We start from the raw sequence: 21,523 nt of genomic DNA, 5'->3' as shown, positions 1-21,523 counted from the left end.
TGTTTTTGAGTATAAATACTACAGTGCCTATGTTGTTTAGATGTATGATGGAAAGTCCCTGAAGACATATATGTATGTCACATGGCTGACAACATATGGAAATTTGGGTCTGATCTTGAAACATACTCTGATAGCCTAATGGTAAGGAAACTGCTTGCATTAAGTGGAAAATCTAGGTTAAAGTCCCAGTCCAGCACAAATTTTCATTGTCGTCATTTCATTAAATAGCTGATGGCTGTCTATATTCACAACTGTGAATACATTTCATGTATTTCACAATGGCTGTAGCCATTGCAGTGCCTTTTCCTTCAGATACGCATGCAGGCTCTGCAATATTGTACTGTGCGCCTGGCTGGCAGACAGCTGACACAGCCTGATGACTGCTGCACACTATGGCCCCTGTAGGCTAATTGCACATTCCTGCATACACAGAACTCCTTTTGTAACATTTCATACATCAGTTCATTATGATAATTCATGCCCTTCAGATTATATAGGATTATTTCTTTTGTCTTCTGTAGGTTAAGAAATCAGACTGCATCTACCAGTTGACTCATAAGCAGAAAGGAACCAGGAGCATGTGAAATCTGTGTGACTTTCCGACATTACAGAGATCAGCAAATAATAAACAGCATTGGCAGGAACATTGTAAGGCAGCAAAAGTGAGTCACCATTATGCTGTGCGTGTCTAACTGCTCCTGTGCCCATGGGTACATCTTCGCTATTAGCGGCTGGGCCTTCCTGCCTGTCAGGTGTAGATGAATGCTAATAGCCATCTGAGTATTCTATCTGCCCGGAATACACGTATGCCTGTAGCTGTGAAAGAGTTGATATTTTATGCAAAGAAAGTCAAAATTTGTTTACCACAGGGCAGTGTGATGGCCGCCTCCTGTTTCTTATTTATATAAAAAAAAAAATCAAACAACAGCGTCTCAGCATTTCCGCTATATGGTGAATGGCAACTTTCCTTCTCATTTTATTTACATATAAAAAAAGTCATACAAGCCTCAGAAACTGCAACTAAGACCTTGCTGTTCACAGGTGGGACTAGCGTAATATTGGGCAATGTTAAGGAATCTCTGCCTACAACAATCGATCAAGTCCTCAAGTCCTTGCATTCATGGTTCAATGGCAACTGGTCGATGTTTAATGCAAAGAAAAAAAATTATACTCAATTTTAAAAATGAATCGAAACCAAGATCTCCATCCGGTACTGTGTAGAAACGAGTTAGAAAGGGTACAATGCAGAAAATGTTTAGTGATGTACGTTGAATAACACACAATGGAAAGACTAAATGACAAAACCATTTCAGGGACTCAGTTCTGCAAGTTTTTCTCTGGGAATCATTTCTAAAGTATGCTCTTCAGTAAGTGCTCGAATAGTTTACTTTGTCTTTTTGTTGTGCCTATCTGCAACTCAGCATCTCCACTATATGGAGAGTAGCAACTTTCCTTTTCACAATATTGTTACAATGGCTTACTTTGGTTACTTCTGGTCTCTTATGGCTCTCATGCAATAGTTTTTTGGGATAAAACTATAGAATACAGACAAAGCTATTTGAATTTTGTCACATCTCTCTATAAGGGTTAACTGCAAGCTCCTATTTAAGAAATTGTGAACACTGATAATACTCTTCCTACAAGCACACAAGTGTGTGTTGATGAAAGAGCTAATCTTGGAGACCTGCAAACCAGCAACGACTACCATAGCTAAAACACTCACAGCTGTGGGACCTTCCATATAAAGCAAGCAAAAACACCTCATACTCAAGGACATGTGGGCTACTCTGGTGTCATTCTTTAGAATGCGATGCTAAATACATGAAGAGGTTGCAGAGATGCTAAATACATGAAGAGGTTGCAGAGGGAAATGGCTTTTAGAGCAGAGTTAAAAACATTTCTTGTTGAGATGTGTTTCTGTAGTATAAGAGAACGTGTCAGTTTACAGAATTCAAGCCCATCATTTACTGATGAGAACCTTTTAATCAGTTATTAGGTGCAACATCTATGGAGGAGATTAGTGTTTAACGTCCCGTCGACAACGAGGTCATTAGAGACGGAGCGCAAGCTCGGGTGAGGAAAGGATGGGGAAGGAAATCGGCCGTGCCCTTTCATAGGAACCATCCTGGCATTAGCCTGCAACATCTATGCTCTGTGTGTCTTTGTACAAGAATGTTTCTGCTGTTGGTTTCTTGTTCTCTCTGTTTCATATGCAGTGCAATACATCTATTCAAAGCAGGGAACCAGGTGCAAGAAAAGTTTCTAGGGATATAGTGTTGGCAGGTGTTCTTGTGTTTATATTTTTTCAAGGTGCAACATAATTTTTTCAGAATGAAATTTTCACTTTGCAGGGCAATGTGCATCAATATGAAACTTCCTGCAATATTAAAACTCTGTGCCGAACTGAGACTTGCACTTGGGATCTTTGCTTTCCCAGGGAAAGTGCTCTGTCTCTGCACTACCCAAGCATGACCGTCCCCACAACTTTACTTCAACATAATATTTGCGGCATAATGTGTTGGTGTGTTTGTATTTCTCAGATGTGTACAACAAATTTTCAAATTTTAGTTACATTTTTCATTTTACTACATCTACATCTATACTCTACAAACCACCATGAAATGCATGACAGAGGGCGTGTCCCATTGTACCAGTTACTGGGTTTCTTCCCATTCCATTCACATATGGAATGTGGCAAGAATATTGTTTAAATGATTCCGTAAATGCAGTAATTTTTCTAATCTCATCCTGTTGATCCCTATGGGAGCTATATTTGTAGTTTATTCCTTGGATCATCATTTAAAGTTGGCTCTTGAAACTTTGTTAGTGGACTTTCTTGGGATAGTTTACATCTATCTTCAAGAGTATGCCCGTTAGGTTTCTTCAGCTTCTCTTTAACACTCTCCCATGAATCAAACAAACCTGCAAGTATTTGTGCTGCCCTCCTCTGTGTATGTTCAAAATCTCCTGTTAGACCTATCTGGCACGGGTCACACACATGTTAGCAATATTCTAGAATGGATTGCCCAAGTGCTTTGTAAGCAGTCTCATTTGTAGACTAATTGCGTTCCCCTAGCGTAGTACCAATAAACCGAAGTCTACCACCTGCTTTACTCACGACTGGGCATATTTGATTATTCCATTTCATCCCCCCACCCAAAGTGCTACATCTAAGTATTTGTACGAGTTGGCCGATTCCAACTGTGACTCACTGATATTATTGTGATATGACAGATACTATGTGATTTCATTTAGTGAAGTGTACAATTTTACATTACTGAACATTTAAAGCAAGTTGCTGGTCTTAGCAGTACTTTGAAACCTTATAATGATCTGACTGAATATTTATGCAGCTTCTTTCAGGCAGTACTTCATTATAGATAATGGCATCATCTGGAACACTTCCCTGGGGAATACCTGACGATGCCTCTCCACCCAAGATCCACTATATTTCCATCATGGATAGTGTTCTGAACTATCTGTTCTAGCTACTTTAGGAGAAGGCATTTAGTATTGTTTCACAGGATGTCTCATCATGCCTACCACTAACAAAACTGTAGTTTTCCCAATTAATTGTTGGATGATTAAAGTCTCCGCCAAAGATTACAGTACGGTTGGGGCACTTACGTACAAGTGAATTGAGGTTTTCTCAAAAGCTTTAGGTTACATCAGGAAATGGGTTTGGTGGGCAAGAGAAGGATCCAATTACCATCTCATGCCCACCACTGATACTGGGTCTGGCCCAAATAATTTCACATGCTTTTCAGAAGTGTTGTGAATTCTTCAGCAGTTAACCACTAGGATTTTGAAACTCTCACCTGTGGGAGGCATTTCTTTTGAACTAACACTGATACTTCTGGGTTTCCTACAGCTAAAAACACCTTGTGGGCATCCCACACACAGTCATCTACCTGGCTAGAGCCTCTGATGTACCCATTTGGGGCACCCTACGTTCTCAACCCTACGCTGCAAGTCCAGAAAGTCGCAGCCTAGCTTGTAATGGGACTTCCAAAATCTCTGAGCAGTCCTTCCGCTCAATTCAGAGCTGAGGGGTCATGATAAGTTCATAGCCAAGCTATGTCCAGTACAGTCAAGTACGATAAAACACAACTATGCAACTGTCAGCTACATCATTTAAAGTAGGTGGTGTCGAACTTCCACCCCCATTTTTCAGCCACTATAGCAACGCAGTACGTCGTCACCAAGGACGATCAATGAGGAAATAAAGGAGGCGAACGTCACAGACTCTCAGGAGCTGTTGTAACGCAATGATTTACAGCAGTGCCAATTGTTTGACAGTAGTCTAGTCAGGATGATTTCCAGCTGCTTACGAATGTCAACCAACTCAACCGGTGTTCGAGAACAGCATCCCAGTGGGACTGCCTTTTGCCTGGTGCAATGTATTACAGGATAGTGAACAAATAACTTTAAACTAAGCCTGCTGATTATCTTTTATATCTGTGGAGCTACAAATATAACTACTTCTCTAAAAGAATTGAAGCAAATACACACACAAAAAAAGATTTCTATTAAGGAAACAGAAAAACCTGTGGCAAAAATCACTAATTTTCTTAAACTTTTTGAGGTTAAATATAGTTATTAGCAAACTTGAAAATAGAGTAAATTTACGATAAATGTAGATAATGTATGCTCCTCTTCAAGGTAAAACTAGATGTAAGACAACACGTTAGTTAGAATATCTGCTACAGTAACTAAATCACGAGTGTCAGTTTACTACAAATTAGATTATGCATGGAGCAATTATAACTTCCAAAAATAATGTGCATTTATTTGCACTGATATACAATGAAATTCAGGATGATTTATTCTTTGGCAGTATAAAAAATGCTGATTTGCTACGAAATACGTTATCCAAAAACATTCGTACTCGTAACTTACAAAAATACATTTTTGTAAGTGTCCAAAAATCCTCAAAAATAGCCTATTTCTCAGGTAATGATACAACGAAATTAAAGAACATTTGTTCTGAATGAGGATAGGCGTACTGTCCTCAAAAATTTTAAAAGAGTACAAGTAAGTTTAAGCCTACAATTGATGATAACAGTAGGAGTTTATCCCGACATTTGTGAATTTACGAAATTTCACAATACGTCACAACACAAACAGTTATTGTTACAATCATAGAAAGATGTGAGGGAAACAGTAAAATATGTGAATCTGGAATTTCAAATCAACACGCAAATTTGCATATGTGGTCTTGCACAAAGGAAAATAAATATAAATAAACATGCAAACAGCACAGATTGTTTTTTACTTAGCTGTTTCACGCCAACGTCTATACTGCTGTGCCAAAGGAGAACGCTACAACTTGAGTTTATCTCAGTCAGAATCTGGTAAAATGTGTAGCACAAACAAAGCACGACTTCTGCCTGTTGCAGCTAACAATGAATAACTAGTATCATCAGAATTGTCCAAGAGCTTCCTCTTGATGGCTCTCCTACGCTGTCTGGCCATCTTTGAATAGATTTTAATAAACTATCTGAAGACACGAGCCATTCCTTGTCTAAACAAAGCAAGGCTGCTGAAGTCTAATCCTGTGCTGAGCCCCATCTTCTGCAGACCTTTGCCACTTTTTTATATGGGCCTGATTGGGCAGAGCCTCACCTTCTGCGGGCTTTGCCACTTTGTTATACGGCCTTAAATTTAGTTTTGGTACCAGTTCCACATCACATTTCACACACTCATTTGGATTCATTTGGAGTCCGGCCACGAAGTCATTTCTTTAGTAGACTAATATCTGCAAGGTCTTGGAATATTGGTTTCAATTCGTCCGTTATGGTATGTGGCAAATGATGAGGGTGATGTTTAGTCACATTGCCTCTATTCTACTTGCATCAACTATCTCCTCCTCCTGGATGCAGCCCTTGTTGGGGATCTTCACTGCCTAAAGCTGAGTGAAAAAATACAGAGCCCTGGCTGTTCTTCTCATTAATTCTGCAAGTCTTGTATTTTATCTAATTGCTAGACCTTAGCACTATAGCAAAATCTGTCAGTCAGTTTTTCCATCCTCAGTTTCTTGCCATTCATGCTAGTGTTGAGCTGTTGAAGTCTTGCTCCCAACAAACCGTAGTTTACAGATGTTCATGTTCTTCCCTTGGTCCCTCAGTTCCCAATTTCTTTGAATGCCTCTGAATCATCACTCCAAGATAACAAATGTATGTAAAGTTGCATAATTTTACTAAATGTTGATAAATACTCCTTACCCCAGCAATTTCCATACTAAAACTTGAATCAAATTTGCTACACACTCTCCCTCATGTTTATTTTTCATTTTATCCTTGGATCTGCACATCTTGGAAAGTACTTCCACATCAACTTCCTTGCCAGCGTCCACACTTGTATCCGTTACAATGCCATTCAGAGATATGTGGCTTCCCTTCTGCCAGCTTCCCTCAAAAGCTATAGACAAGTCCCTGTTATTATTATTTTCAACAACAGATCCCTCAACAGCACCTTTCATATTTTCCTGTCAATGATGAATGTGTCAGATTTTGAGGGTGGAGCATAGAGGTTCATCACACCACATAACATGGCACTGCAGTCCTGCACTTACCTACAGACTGTAATCCATACACCACCAGTTCAATGTGTATATCACATAGTTTACCTGTATCTACAGTAGCATGTGAGGAATTGAAAAAGATAACAATGTGTTTGCAATAATTCCACATCAACTCTAATCGACAAGGAAGATCTACATATATGTAGCTCTCAGTGAAAAATATTTTCTATAGTGTTCCCGAAACATCTGATGATAAAAACACATTAATCATCTCATATTTTGTAGTCCCAGTTTTTACTTTCTTGTATCATTCTTCCATTTCGGTTAGTAGCTAGTTTTCTTTTTGAAGCGCTTTCAGATGTAGTGATAGGAACATCACAGTCAATGTAAAACTACCAGTGTAGAAGTTAGATGCAACTGGAATATCAAATACTGACATGAACAATGCATTAGAACAAAACTGAGTATCCTTTACTTTCTAGCACCAACGTAAATACTTTTTAAATACCTTCAGACTAGGTCTTGGCATGTTTTTTTTTAAAAAAAAAAAAAAAAAAAAAAAAAAAAAAAAAACCCCTTCACTAAATATGAGTTTCACAAGCACACAGAAAAAAAAAAAAAATCGAAATGGTGCAAAACTGATTGTCAACTGTCTCTTGTAGTGTAGCCAACAGAAAAGATAGCTCTACTGTGATCCATTAAATCTCTGGCAAGGCAGACTACATCAGTCATGTTTTGTATCTCATAAACACAGTATGGAATATCATGTGCCGCAATTTTTTAAAAACTATTGAGGATACTTCTATCCACATCATCTCAACATTTTACACACAATTTTAAATGGGAGACTCTAAACATTTTGAAAATGCATTTTCCCAAAAATTGTTTTCCTCATCAAAAAACTCATTCCGTACACCCTAAAGAAATGTTAGTGGAAAATAAGAAGTTAAGCTTTTGTGTAAAGCTGGCACTGGCGAACTAACTGTCAGCAAATAAGCAAGTGATGTTGTTGTTACTGTTGTCTTCAGTCCAAAGATTGGTTTGAGGTAACTCACCATGCCAGTTTATCGTTTCTTCTCCGCTCAATTACCTTAACCTAAATTCATTTGAATTTCATTGGTCACATGATCTATTATTTAATTTCCAGAATTTTTCTATAACACCACATTTCAGTTAGTATTGTATATAATTAAAAACATAACTTTTAAGGGGGGGGGATGAACCTCCATCTACATATATACTCTGCTAGCCACCAAGTGATGTGTGGCGGAGGGCACAATTCCCGGCAAAGTCATATTCCCCCCCCCCCCTCCCCCGTTACACTCGCGGATCGCACGAGGGAAAAATGACTGTCTGAGCGCCTCATTATGAGCTCTAATTTCCCTTATCTTTGAATCGTTATCACTGCGCGAATTGAAAGTTGGTGGTAATAATATATGCTCTACATCCTCGGCGAAGATCGGATTTCGGAATTTAGTGAGCAGCTGCTTCCGCTTAGCGCGTTGTCTATCTGCAAGTGTATCCCACTTCAAACTTTCTATGAGATTTGTAATACTCTTGTGATGGCTAAATGTACCAGTCATGAATCTTGCTGCTCTTCTTTGGAATCTCTTGAATCAGACCCAACTGGTACGGGTCCCATACAGATGAACAATACTCTAAGACTGGACGAACTAAATTATTGTAAGCAATTTCCTTTGTTGAAGGATTGCATCACTTCAGGATTCTACCAACTAACCACAATCTAGAGCTCACCTGACCCGTTACTTGTGTAATCTGATCATTTCATTTGAGATCATTTCGAATAGTCACACCCAGATACTTGACGGATGCTACCGCTTCCAAAGACTGGGCATTTATTTTGTACTCATACATTCATGGGGATTTTCGCTTTGTTATACACAATAGGTTACACTTACTAAGGTTGAGAGATAACTGCCAGTCATTACACCACACATTTATTTTCTGCAAATTCTCATTGATTTGTTCACAACTTTCATGTGATACTACTTTCCTGTAGACTACAGCATCACCGGCAAACAGTCTAATGCCGCTGTCAATACCACAAACCAGATTGTTTATGTAAAACGTAAAAAGCAGCAAACCTATTACTCTGCCCTGGGGCACACCTGAAGTTGCGCTTGTTTCTGCTGAAGGCACTCCATTCAGGATGACATACTGCTCTCTGTCTGTTAGAAACTTTCTATCCAATGGCATATGCCACTGGATAGACTGTAAGCATGCACTTTTTGGAGCAAGTGACAGTGCGGAACTGAGTTGAATGCCTTTCGAAAGTCGAGAAATATGATAACAACCTGGGAGCTGGTATCTAGAGCCTGTTGTATATCATGCACAAAGAGGGCCAGCTGAGTCTCGCATGACTGCTGTTTCCTAAAACCATGTTGGTTTCTGCAGATGAGATTCTCAGAGTGTAGAAAGGCTATTATGTCTGAACACAAAACATGTTCCACGATTCTACAACAAATTTATGTCAGTAAAATTAGCCGGTAATTAAGTGCATCCGATTTTCTACCCTTTTTATAGATTGCTGTGACCCTGGCCTTCTTCCAGTCCCATGGAACTTTCTGCTGTTCCAATGATCTCTGATAGATGATGGATAAGAATGGTGCTATATTTGTAGTATAGTCAACATATAATCTTAAGGGGATACCATTTGGGCCAGATGCCTTCCTGTCGTCTAAACACTATGTCAGCCATCCTTGCGTTTGTTCGATAATTGAAACGGGAAATGGTGCTGCAGTCCTCTATCGTAAATGAGTTTTTGAAAGCTAGGATTAGGATTTTGACCTTCTGTTTATCATCCATTACATTACCCGTACTGTCAGCAAGAGAAGGTATTGAATTATTTGTAGCGTTCATAGATTTTACGTACAACAAAAATTTTTTGGGGTTATTTTTTTTAATCTGCAGATAAAATATTGCTTTCAAATTCATTAAAAGAATCTCTCATTGACCTTTTGACAGCTTCTTTCATTTCGCACGATTTCTGTTTGTCAGCGGGGCAGTGACTACATTTAAAACGACTGCGTAAAATTCTCTGCTTTCTCAGCAACTTCCTAATATGTTTGTCGTACCAAGGTGGTCCTTTCCCTTCCCTATATTTTTGCTAGGCACATACTTCTCTAGCACATGTGGACAATACATTTAAATTCCGACCAAAGATGCTCAATATCTTTGTGTCCCGTGGTGAGTGCTTGGAGCTGACTATGAAGATATTCATTAATGACACTTTTATTTGCTTTCCCAAACAAGAAAACTCTACACTGCTTCTTTGCCCTCTTTTTTTGTAACTTCCACTGACATAAAAGCCACAATGACATTATGGTCACTAATACCTTCTTCTAGATTAACCTGAGGGGATATGCTGCTCGCTGAAATAAATTACTAGATGTAGACATTGAAATATTGCAGCAGAACTGAACATAGACCACCCTGCATCTATACACTACTTCCTGAAATCAGTCTATCATTTCTCAACTTTCTTTTCAACTTGTGGAAAAACTAATTTGATTATAATCATTTAAGATATATTACATTTAACAGTTTTGCCTCATCAAACTAAACACAGTTTTGGAAATTACAACACAGAATATGCATCATGAAACATAAGGGAGGAAACAGTGCTGAGCTTAATTAATTTACCTGATGCTGCTGTGGAATACGACTCTCAAGCACCACAACAGGTAAATTTTCATGATCATCTTCAGTAGATGTTGCAACAGTGACACATTCTGGTCCCATGGGAGGTCTGTTGGCACCCAATTCAGTCATTTCCATTTGCTGTTGATGCTGATGGTGGAGCTGATGCTGGATTGCCATTGGGTTTGGCTGTAAATGCTGGTGTTGAGGCTGCTGGTGAATGTGGATTTGCTGTTGCTGCTGCTGTTGCTGTTGAGGCTGCAGAAGTTGTTGCTGGTGTGGATGTGGGTGTTGATGCGGGTGCTGCTGAGGTTGTTGATGCTGCTGATCGATAAATTCTTTGAAGATATTGCGACGCAGAGGTTCAGGTTGCCGCTGTCTTTTTATGCCTGTGAGACGTCGTAATTTGGTGAAAGAGCGTCGAGAAAGAATAGGCATTGGGGTCACAGGACCCTCTTTTCCATCTGGTACTTCACAAAGTCCTTTGATTTTTAGTTGGTCAGCTGTTTTCAATAAAGACTGCAAAGCAAAGAGCAAATGGCTGTTACCAAAATAGTCCTCACAACTATTTATAAACATACATTGTTATTTATAAATAGAAGTAAAGCTTTCATAAAGACAGGACCTATAAAATGCAATGGTTAAAGTGTTACTCAGCAAGGTGAATTGGTAACCCAGCTGTTGCAGGAACTAGCTTGCTCCCACAACTAGGTACAGTCATATTCCAATTCAAAGCAGCGTGCATTGTTAGCTCATAGTATGAGCATGACAAGCATTCATGAGCGACAAGCACAGAAAATACCTTTACAGGAAGCCATGAGAACCTGCTGTTAATGTCATTAATTTTACTGACAACAAGAACAACATGGTGAGATAATACCAACAGATGAGGCACCAGCAAGCAAATGTTGACAAGGAAAAGTTAAGTAGGTCAATGGTGTGCAAATTACGGAAGGATTGACATGATACTGAGTGGAACAATTTTCTAGTATGAGCCCCAACACAGAACAAGTAAAATGAACACAATAATTATTTCACTGTTGGTATAGATAAATGTATTATTAAGCAGCAGTGTCTAAAATATTGGGAAAAAATTGTTCCATCTACGGGATTTGATTTTAAAAGGTGTCTTAATAAGTGAGTCACTATTTATTTTTCAAACACACAACACTGTAAATACATGCTGAAAAGTCACAGTATCTGACAAGTATTGTTGAACAACAGCGTCATGCAACGTTCCATTACTGTGAATACATAATTTTGTTTCATGGTCATTTCTCCTCTATGACTGTAACAGAGAAACTTGTGGACTGTCATGTAGAAATGGACAGAAAAATATTAAAAATACATACAGAAAGTCAAACCTATGGCATTAAATGAGGAACACCAACCTTCCCCTCTTCATTCTACTGACTAAATTTTGCAAGAAAATGGTTTCCTACCTACTGCTGCCATATCATCTAGTGCTGATTCTATAGGATTGGTCTGCAATCTTGCAAAGAATAAGATCTGTAATCATAATATGTCAAGTATCTCACACTCTAACACAAATAAAGAATGGCTGACACTTTTGTTGCTAATAAACAAACTTCATCTATCACCTTGTCCGATGTAAGCCTTTTAGTGTTAATGCTACTTTATTGACTTGTGTATTAATTTTGCTGCTTTTATATTCAAGTAGCTTTTCAAACAATGGAAAATGAGAATATTATGAAAAGGATAGATTGCTTCTCACTATATAGTAGAGATGTAGAGTCGCAGATAGGCACAACAAAAAGACTGTTATACAAATAAGCGACTCAATATGTCTGCTGTATGCTGAGTAGCAATCTATTCATTTCATAATACTGACAAGTAGATTTTCAGTTTGCTTCACACAGCTCAGTAGATCTCCTTCCAGACCTTTCAACTGAGAAAAATTTTGAAGTGGTTGCCCAGTACTGAACCCAAGGCCACAATATTAATGGTCAAAATCATTGACCACTAGACCACATTGTCAGTTTGCTTTTGCTGCTATAATATTAGCCTTTACTCTTGTGATATTAGAAGACCTGAAAGGCTAAGTATAACACCAAAAAAGCGAGTGATGACTATCGTACTCTGATAGACGAGGAAACTGAAAACATACTAAAATCAGTCAGCACATATTCAAACAAAGAGTCAGTAGCATAATTTGTGACAAATGGCAGATGATAAATGAAAAACTCCACTGTGAAATGTAGTGATAGCTACAGGGAAGATAATTTTATGGATACTGCAAGCGAAGCATCATGAACACCTAAGGTGAGAAATACTGTATGTTCTGTTTCTGACCTTGTTCTAAATGGACACTTCATTCAGTGGTATGTAACGACACACAGTGTGTGCATAATAGTAGTGGAGTGTACTCTGTTTGCTACAACCTCTCCCTGCTTCTCAAGTGTAATGGCCAGTTTACCAGTTCAGTTTGCGGATTGGCACTAGTAGGAGCTACTAGCAAAAGCAAGAAACGAAAGGGGAGGGTGGGGTGCAGTTGTTGTTGTTATTCTACAGACATATGTAGCCATTTTCTGCAAGGTACAAGGTGATAAACAGAAGGATTAAAAAATGAAAAGAATTAAAATGAAGAAAAACAGCTGTTGTTGCTCAGTAAATAAATACACACTGCAAGAGAGAGGTAAAGGAACCTGGTACTAAGAACTATAAAATATAACATAGCTCCAGAATGATACACTTTTGCATAAGTTTGTATTTACTATGTTCCTGTGTAGTTTCATCTTCTGTCTAGTTTCATATGAGTGTATATCATAGTTGTGTTTGAAGATATTTTCCTTTTTTAAGATGCTCCCTTTTGTGAAAATTAGTATTTCATATATATAAAAGCAAGGCAGTGGCAATATTTTCAGAGTTTTAAAAAGGGGTCTACAGGAACCCTTACATTTAGATTTTTTTATCACCCTGATAATCTTTTTCTATATTTTAAATGTTTTTGTAATATTTGTGGAATTCCCCCCAAAAATTATTCTGTACATAAGTAGCGACCGTATACTGCAATGATACTGATTGTCAGCACTGATGAGCAGCTTGTATTTTGAGTGAGGATCCTAACAGCACATGCTAGTGAATTCAGTCACTTATTTAAATTGTTTAGGTGTACGTCCGACTTCAGATCTGCCTGAACATGTACACCTAGAAATTTTGTATGACTGACCTTCAACACATTTTTTCCTTTGATAGTGAAAACAGGGTTTGCAGGATGGAGGTTTCGTGTGGTATGAAAGTTAACTGCCACAGTTTTTTCAGAATTTATGATGAGCCTATTGGTCTTGAACCTGTGTGTTATGGTATGCATAACTTATACTGCAGCCTCCTGCAGATTTTCCTCATTCTGTGATATAATTAGAATATTAGTGCCTTCTACAAGCAGTACAGTGGTTCCATAATGTATTTTACTAGCCAAATCATTTACATACAGCAGAAATAGGGCATTTCCTAGAACTGACCCTTGTGGGACTCAATAATTGATTTTCTGCTCATCACTGTAAAAACTATAAATTTTTTGTGTTTCGCTATCTTGGTGTTTTATTTCTGTAATCTGCTGTGATTACTGAGGTACAACTGGATACGCTTTTCAGACTGGCCTCTAATTCCATAATTACTTAATTTACACAAGAGAATGCCATGATCAATTACATCAAAGGCTTTACTTAGATCCAGATATATCCCAGATACATATTGTTTATCATCCACTGCTTTTAATACTTAATATTTATTAGGTAATTGTTTTAGGATTCTTGACAGTTCCTCACGTGTTGGTGAATACAGGAATAATGTGTCTGAATGAATTTTTTGATCTGAGTGATTGGTTGGCTGTTTGTCATGGTATGTATTTATTAACTGCTGTGCTATATTTGAGAAATAATTGTTGAAAGCACTAGCAACATGTTTGGGGTCAGTTAGTTTATTTTTATTCATAATCATCTCAATATTACTGTGATTATCTGTCCTGGTGCCCATTTCTTTCCTTATAATTTGCCAGGTTGCTTTAGTTTTATTCTTGGAATCACATAATATTTGGTCATTTTCTAGTTTTTTTGCTTTTGAAATAACTCATGTTAGTATTGTTTTGTATCTTTTGAAATATGCAATAAAGTCAGGACTGGTATTATGCTTGAAGTACTCACACATTCTCCTTTTATTTTGACATGATATCCTTATCCATTTTGTAATCCACTTGTTTGTTTTTTGAGTAGAGTTCAACATAGTTGTTTTCTTGGGAAAAGCCATTAAAAAAAATGCTTGAATGTAGCCATAAACTTATATTTCTTATTGGTCTCATTACAATCATATACATCTTTCCAACTTTCACCCTCTAGGAGAGAACAAAAATATTCCACATTTTTTATACTGAAATTCCTTACAGTGTGTTGTATTTGACTGGGAATTTGGGGTCCTGAAACATTCATTGCAAGAATTTGAGCATAGTGATCGCTAAAACTGATGTTTACAACTTGTGTGTTATAGGCATATTTGGACGTATTTATCAAGATATGATCAATAATAGATGCAGAGGTAAGTGTTTCTCAAGTTAGTTCAGTTACCGATGGACTGATGTTGAACGATTGTAGTAAATTTACAATGTCATCTCTGAATTAATTGGATTTTGAGAAATTAATATTAAAGTCCCCCCCATGAACCATGGACCTTGCCGTTGGTGGGGAGGCTTGCGTGCCTCAGCGATACAGATGGCCGTACCGTAGGTGCAACCACAACGGAGGGGTATCTGTTGAGAGGCCAGACAAACATGTGGTTCCTGAAGAGGGGCAGCAGCCTTTTCAGTAGTTGCAGGGGCAACAGTCTGGATGATTGACTGATCTGGCCTTGTAACATTAACCAAAACGGCCTTGCTGTGCTGGTACTGCGAACGGCTGAAAGCAAGGGGAAACTACAGCCGTAATTTTTCCCGAGGACATGCAGCTTTACTGTATGATTAAATGATGATGGCGTCCTCTTGGGTAAAATATTCCGGAGGTAAAATAGTCCCCCATTCGGATCTCCGGGCGGGGACTACTCAAGAGGACGTCGTTATCAGGAGAAAGAAAACTGGCATTCTACGGATTGGAGCGTGGAATGTCAGATCCCTTAATCGGGCAGGTAGGTTAGAAAATTTAAAAAGGGAAATGGATAGGTTAAAGTTAGATATAGTGGGAATTAGTGAAGTTCGGTGGCAGGAGGAACAAGACTTTTGGTCAGGTGATTACAGGGTTATAAATACAAAATCAAATAGGGGTAATGCAGGAGTAGGTTTAATAATGAATAAACAAATAAGAGTGCGGGTTAGCTACTACAAACAGCATAGTGAACGCATTACTGTGGCCAAGATAGACACAAAGCCCATGCCTACTACTGTAGTACAAGTTTATATGCCAACTAGCTCTGCAGATGATGAAGAAATTGATGAAATGTATGACGAGATAAAAGAAATTATTCAGGTAGTGAAGGGAGACGAAAATTTAATAGTCATGGGTGACTGGAATTCGTCAGTAGGAAAAGGGAGAGAAGGAAACATAGTAGGTGAATATGGATTGGGGGGAAGAAATGAAACAGGAAGCCGCCTTGTAGAATTTTGCACAGAGCATAACTTAATCATAGCTAACACTTGGTTCAAGAATCATAAAAGAAGGTTGTATACCTGGAAGAATCCTGGAGATACTAAAAGGCATCACATAGATTATATAATGGTAAAACAGAGATTTAGGAACCAGGTTTTAAATTGTAAGACATTTCCAGGGGCAGATGTGGATTCTGACCACAATCTATTGGTTATGAACTGCAGATTGAAACTGAAGAAACTGCAAAAAGGTGGGAATTTAACGAGATGGGACCTGGATAAACTGAAAGAACCAGAGGTTGTAGAGAGTTTCAGGGAGAGCATAAGGGAACAATTGACAGGAATGGGGGAAAGAAATACAGTAGAAGAAGAATGGGTAGCTCTGAGGGATGAAGTAGTGAAGGCAGCAGAGGATCAAGTAGGTAAAAAGACGAGGGCTAATAGAAATCCTTGGGTAACAGAAGAAATATTGAATTTAATTAATGAAAGGAGAAAATATAAAAATGCAGTAAATGAAGCAGGCAAAAAGGAATACAAACGTCTCAAAAATGAGATCGACAGGAAGTGCAAAATGGCTAAGCAGGGATGGCTAGAGGACAAATGTAAGGATGTAGAGGCTTGTCTCACTAGGGGTAAGATAGATACTGCCTACAGGAAAATTAAAGAGAACTTTGGAGAGAAGAGAACCACTTGTATGATTATCAAGAGCTCAGATGGCAACCCAGTTCTAAGCAAAGAAGGGAAGGCAGAAAGGTGGAAGGAGTATATAGAGGGTTTATAGAAGGGCGATGTACTTGAGGACAATATTATGGAAATGGAAGAGGATGTAGATGAAGATGAAATGGGAGATAAGATACTGCGAGAAGAGTTTGACAGAGCACTGAAAGACCTGAGTCGAAACAAGGCCCCGGGTGTAGACAACATTCCATTTGAACTACTGATGGCCTTGGGAGAGCCAGTTGTGACAAAACTCTACCATCTGGTGAGCAAGATGTATGAGACAGGCGAAATACCCACATTACCGAACTATCAGTTTAATAAGTCACAGCTGCAAAATACTAACGCGAATTCTTTACAGACGAATGGAAAAACTGGTAGAAGCGGACCTCGGGGAAGATCAGTTTGGATTCTGTAGAAATGTTGGAACACGTGAGGCAATACTAACCTTACGACTTATCTTAGAAGAAAGATTAAGAAAAGGCAAACCTACGTTTATAGCAGTTGTAGACTTAGAGAAAGCTTTTGACAACGTTAACTGGAATACTCTCTTTCAAATTCTGAAGGTGGAAGGGGTAAAATACAGGGAGCGAAAGGCTATTTACAATTTGTACAGAAACCAGATGGCAGTTATAAGAGTCGAGGGGCATGAAAGGGAAGCAGTGGTTGGGAAAGGAGTGAGACAGGGTTGTAGCCTCTCCCCGATGTTATTCAATCTGTATATTGAGCAAGCAGTAAAGGAAACAAAAGAAAAATTCGGAGTAGGTATTAAAATTCATGGAGAAGAAGTAAAAACTTTGAGGTTCGCCGATGACATTGTAGTTCTGTCAGAGACAGCAAAAGACTTGGAAGAGCAGTTGAACGGAATGGACAGTGTCTTGAAAGGAGTATATAAGATGAACACCAACAAAAGCAAAACGAGGATAATGGAATGTGGTCAAATTAAATCGGGTGATGCTGAGGGGATTAGATTAGGATATGAGACACTTAAAGTAGTAAAGGAGTTTTGCTATTTAGGGAGCAAAATAACTGATGATGGTCGAAGTAGAGAGGATATAAAATGTAGACTGGCAATGGCAAGGAAATCGTTTCTGAAGAAGAGAAATTTGTTAACATCGAGTATAGATTTAAGTGTCAGGATGTCGTTTCTGAAAGTATTTGTATGGAGTGTAGCCATGTATGGATGTGAAACATGGACGATAACCAGTTTGGACAAGAAGAGAATAGAAGCTTTCGAAATGTGGTGCTACAGAAGAATGCTGAAGATAAGGTGGGTAGATCACGTAACTAATGAGGAGGTATTGAATAGGATTGGGGAGAAGAGAAGTTTGTGGCACAACTTGACTAGAAGAAGGGATCGGTTGGTAGGACATGTTTTGAGGCATCAAGGGATCACAAATTTAGCATTGGAGGGCAGCGTGGAGGGTAAAAATTGTAGAGGGAGACCAAGAGATCAATACACTAAGCAGATTCAGAAGGATGTAGGTAGCGGTAGGTACTGGGAGATGAAGAAGCTTGCACAGGATAGAGTAGCATGGAGAGCTGCATCAAACCAGTCTCAGGACTGAAGACCACAACAACAACAACAACAACAACAACAACAATATTAAAGTCACCACATATAATTATATTTTTCTTGGGAGAGTGAATTTCTTCCAAGAGTTCCTTCACGTGATTGTAAAACATTTTTTGTCTCTCCCAAATAATAACTATATTTTGCCTTGGTAGTTCAGCAACAGAGTGTTCTATATCTTTTCCACAGGACAGTTTATGTTATTTAGTTACACTATTGAATTCAATATTTTCTTTAACATATATACAAGTACCCCCATGACTCGATATTTTCCTACAAAACATGCTTGCAAGTTTGAACTGAGGAAGGTATGTTTGCTCTAACGTATCTTGTTTGAGCCAGTGTTTTGTAAAGCATAGTACAGAAATATCATCTAGATCATTTAATATTATTTCTATTTCATTTAATTTATTCGAAAGTGACTGAACATTTTGATGGAGTAATTTAAAATTAGGGACAGCGAGGGAATCATTCCTTGCTTGACCACTTACCTCACTACTTGAGCAAGTGTACTTAGTGGTAAAAAATCCTCATGTTTTCCAGGGATGGTATCCATGGTGGTTGCCGTGTGGCTTGCTGGTTCACCGTTTGTGGGTTCCTGCCTTTCTTCTGTTGAAATGTTCCCAATTTTCAATTTTTTTCTGTCCTTTTTCACTCATCTGTCGATTAATGACTGCCTTGTTGCTGCATTTGATAGCTTGAAGTTCGATCTAGTAAGTGTGTTGTTATGACTTTCATTGGGCTTATATTTTGTTATAAAATGGTCCATAATAGTCTGTTTTTTCATGGATGGCTTTTTCACTTCGAGACTGGCACTTTCTATTTGATTTTCCATTTGCGTATGCTTTTTTCCTGTGCTGGTACCTGATTTTCCAGTTTTCGTCATGTGTATGAAAGGAGCAAGCCTATTACAAATGGGAATCTTTCCTTGTTTGTTTAGATGTAAACCATGAGTTGTATATTCTTTTCTTTTCAGGCGTTCGATTTCGAAATTCACAGACAATCTCTTCCTACACACGGCGGCATTGTGGATTTTTTCTAACATAATGTGGTTTGCAGCTTTGATTTTTCCATTTAGACCTTGTGCGTCATGTCTAACCAGTATTGGGTGAATTATTACATTTGTTTTTCGCGTGAGTTTAAGTATGTATTCCAAAGAAGCTTTCATGTTCCTCTGCAATTTTTTCAGAGGTTTATCAGTGTCATTTGTGCCACCAATAATGATTAAAGTATTGTTGACGAAGATGTTATCAGTTAATTTGTCTGCGTTTTTCACAACTTCCTTAATTTTACAATACTTTGCACACTGAATTTTTTGCCTAATTTGTCTTGTAGTATACTCCCCCTATGAACGTAAGCAGCTTCAAATCATTGGAAGGTAGAGGATACTTTGATCATGTGTTTCTTTTCTAACATGATCTGTTACAATCAAATGACAGGAAACAAAATATCGGTAGTTAAAGGCTGCTCTTATTTGATGCTTCTCATTTTCAACTCCATATGGCTTAGTCCAATATGGCATCTCCTAAGTTCTACTTGTGAAGTAAAGGCAGTATCGCATCCCACGGACCATGTTCCTCACCGCAAGCCAAAAATTTGACCTGGTAGATTCTTCCTTTCACATTTTCTAATGTAGTTGAACATGAATTTCCATGCTGTGATGTCACTAAACTTTACCAGATACTCATCCACAAATGCTTTCACATTCCACGAGAGGATGAAGTAGCACATTCATGTCTGGGAACTTGCAATTTTTTTTGCCTTATGTTTTACAAAAGATTCTAGGATTTTCTTATTAATTTAATACAAGCATGATCTGCAATACTAAGTGTTATCTATTATAAGAGTACTCTATGTCAAGGAGAGAGTTTGATCAATTTTGTGAATGTGTCAAGGAACATGAGCTACTCAACTGTAAGACTGCATTTATGTCACAGGCTGACAGGTGTAAAAGACTCAGAAGCATAAGCGTTGATGGGCTAATGGGAAATAGAGGATGTACTTCTCGCAGTAACAAGAAATTATAATCCACTGAGATAAAAATTAAACTGCATGCGAGATCGTCTGGGCAAGACTCAATATCAGGTATGGGCATAAAATGGTAACTGGATTCTTCTATCACCCACAAGAATCGTCTCATGATGTAACAAAAAACTGTTAGTTCCCCAAGCACACTGTAATCATCACTTCAATCAACCAACAATCAATTGGGAAAATTTTAGTTTTGCTAGTGGTGTGTGTGACAAGACATCCCGTGAAACATTACTAAACGCATTCTCTGAAAACTACCTAGAACAGATAGTTCAGAACTCCACCCATGATGGAAATATATTGGACGTAATGGCAGAAAACAGACCTGACCTCTTTGAGGAAGTCTACATCAAAACTGGTTGCACTGACAATGACACAAATGGCAACAAAAGAAGGCATATATGTTCAATACTGTAGGTGAAAAAGCAGTACTTTTATACCTGAATGAAGAACTTTAAACTTTCAGCATAAAGCAGTAGAATGTAGAGGAACTAAAAGAATAGTTGACCATAAACAATGGGACAATAGAATAAAGAAACAATTGCATCACACATGCAGAAGTATTAATAATAATAATAATAATAATAATAATAATAATAATAATATCATTCATTTGTGACCAAGTGAATAGACTAGAATCTATGTCTTTGATGTCATCACCAGAAGGGTCCTCAAAGATGGAAATGATGTAATGCCACAGATGGAGAAAAGGGCAGTGTTTTACTCAAGACAAGAGAAAATGGAAATGCTCAAATATTGGCTTAATGTCAAAAATCAGCCGAAGTCAACCCAAACATTTACACATCGCACAATGTCTGCAATGAAAAACAGATTTTGTACAAAATGTCTTGCATGGTGTATGAATGGAAATGTCGGTGGGAAAGAGGAGATTTAATGTCTGTGAAGAAGAAGAAGAAGAAATACAAGCATATTATAATGCATGTGACGGAGACCTTCAAACACGGCCGCCAGAAAGTTCGACGTGTTCGGGCAAAACAAAAGCAAGACACTTAAATTTTCCAAGATTGATACCAGTGAATGTTAAGTCTTGTGCTGAAAGTGTAAAAACAATACTGTAAGCTGTAAAGTCAAATCTTCTGTTACAGTGAAAATGTACCATAACAGAAACAACATCCAGAAAAATAGTAGAGGACTGGCAACAAGCAACTTGTGCACTCATGACACCCTACACGTATGCAAAAATCTACAATGCTGACAAAAGTCGATTCAACAAGATGTCTGTGGTCCGCACTCCTGCAACTAGAGGTTCTAAAGGTATTGTAGGGGCTATACATTCCATTCACACAACAACCCATATGTATGCAGTTAATCCATTGCTTTCACAGATGTGTAAATGTGCTCCAAAACTGTTTAATGTCCTTCAAGGGTCTCACTCTGAGTACTCATACACGTCAGTCCACATTCACAG

General features: G+C 38.2%; 1 protein-coding gene across 1 annotated transcript in view; it reads right to left on the bottom strand.

Annotated features, from left to right (window-relative positions):
* The window catches only part of LOC126253562 (protein bric-a-brac 1-like), a 257,675-nt gene that overhangs the window by 110,570 nt on the left and 125,582 nt on the right, over positions 1–21,523 (bottom strand). The window contains exon 4 of the mRNA XM_049954973.1: positions 10,187–10,702. Within this exon, the coding sequence (XP_049810930.1) occupies positions 10,187–10,702 (516 nt within the window). The remainder of the gene's footprint in view (positions 1–10,186; positions 10,703–21,523) is intronic.

The sequence above is a fragment of the Schistocerca nitens genome, chromosome 4, assembly GCF_023898315.1.
Source record: "Schistocerca nitens isolate TAMUIC-IGC-003100 chromosome 4, iqSchNite1.1, whole genome shotgun sequence".
NCBI lineage: Eukaryota > Metazoa > Arthropoda > Insecta > Orthoptera > Acrididae > Schistocerca > Schistocerca nitens.
This window is presented reverse-complemented; position numbering and strand designations above follow the sequence as displayed.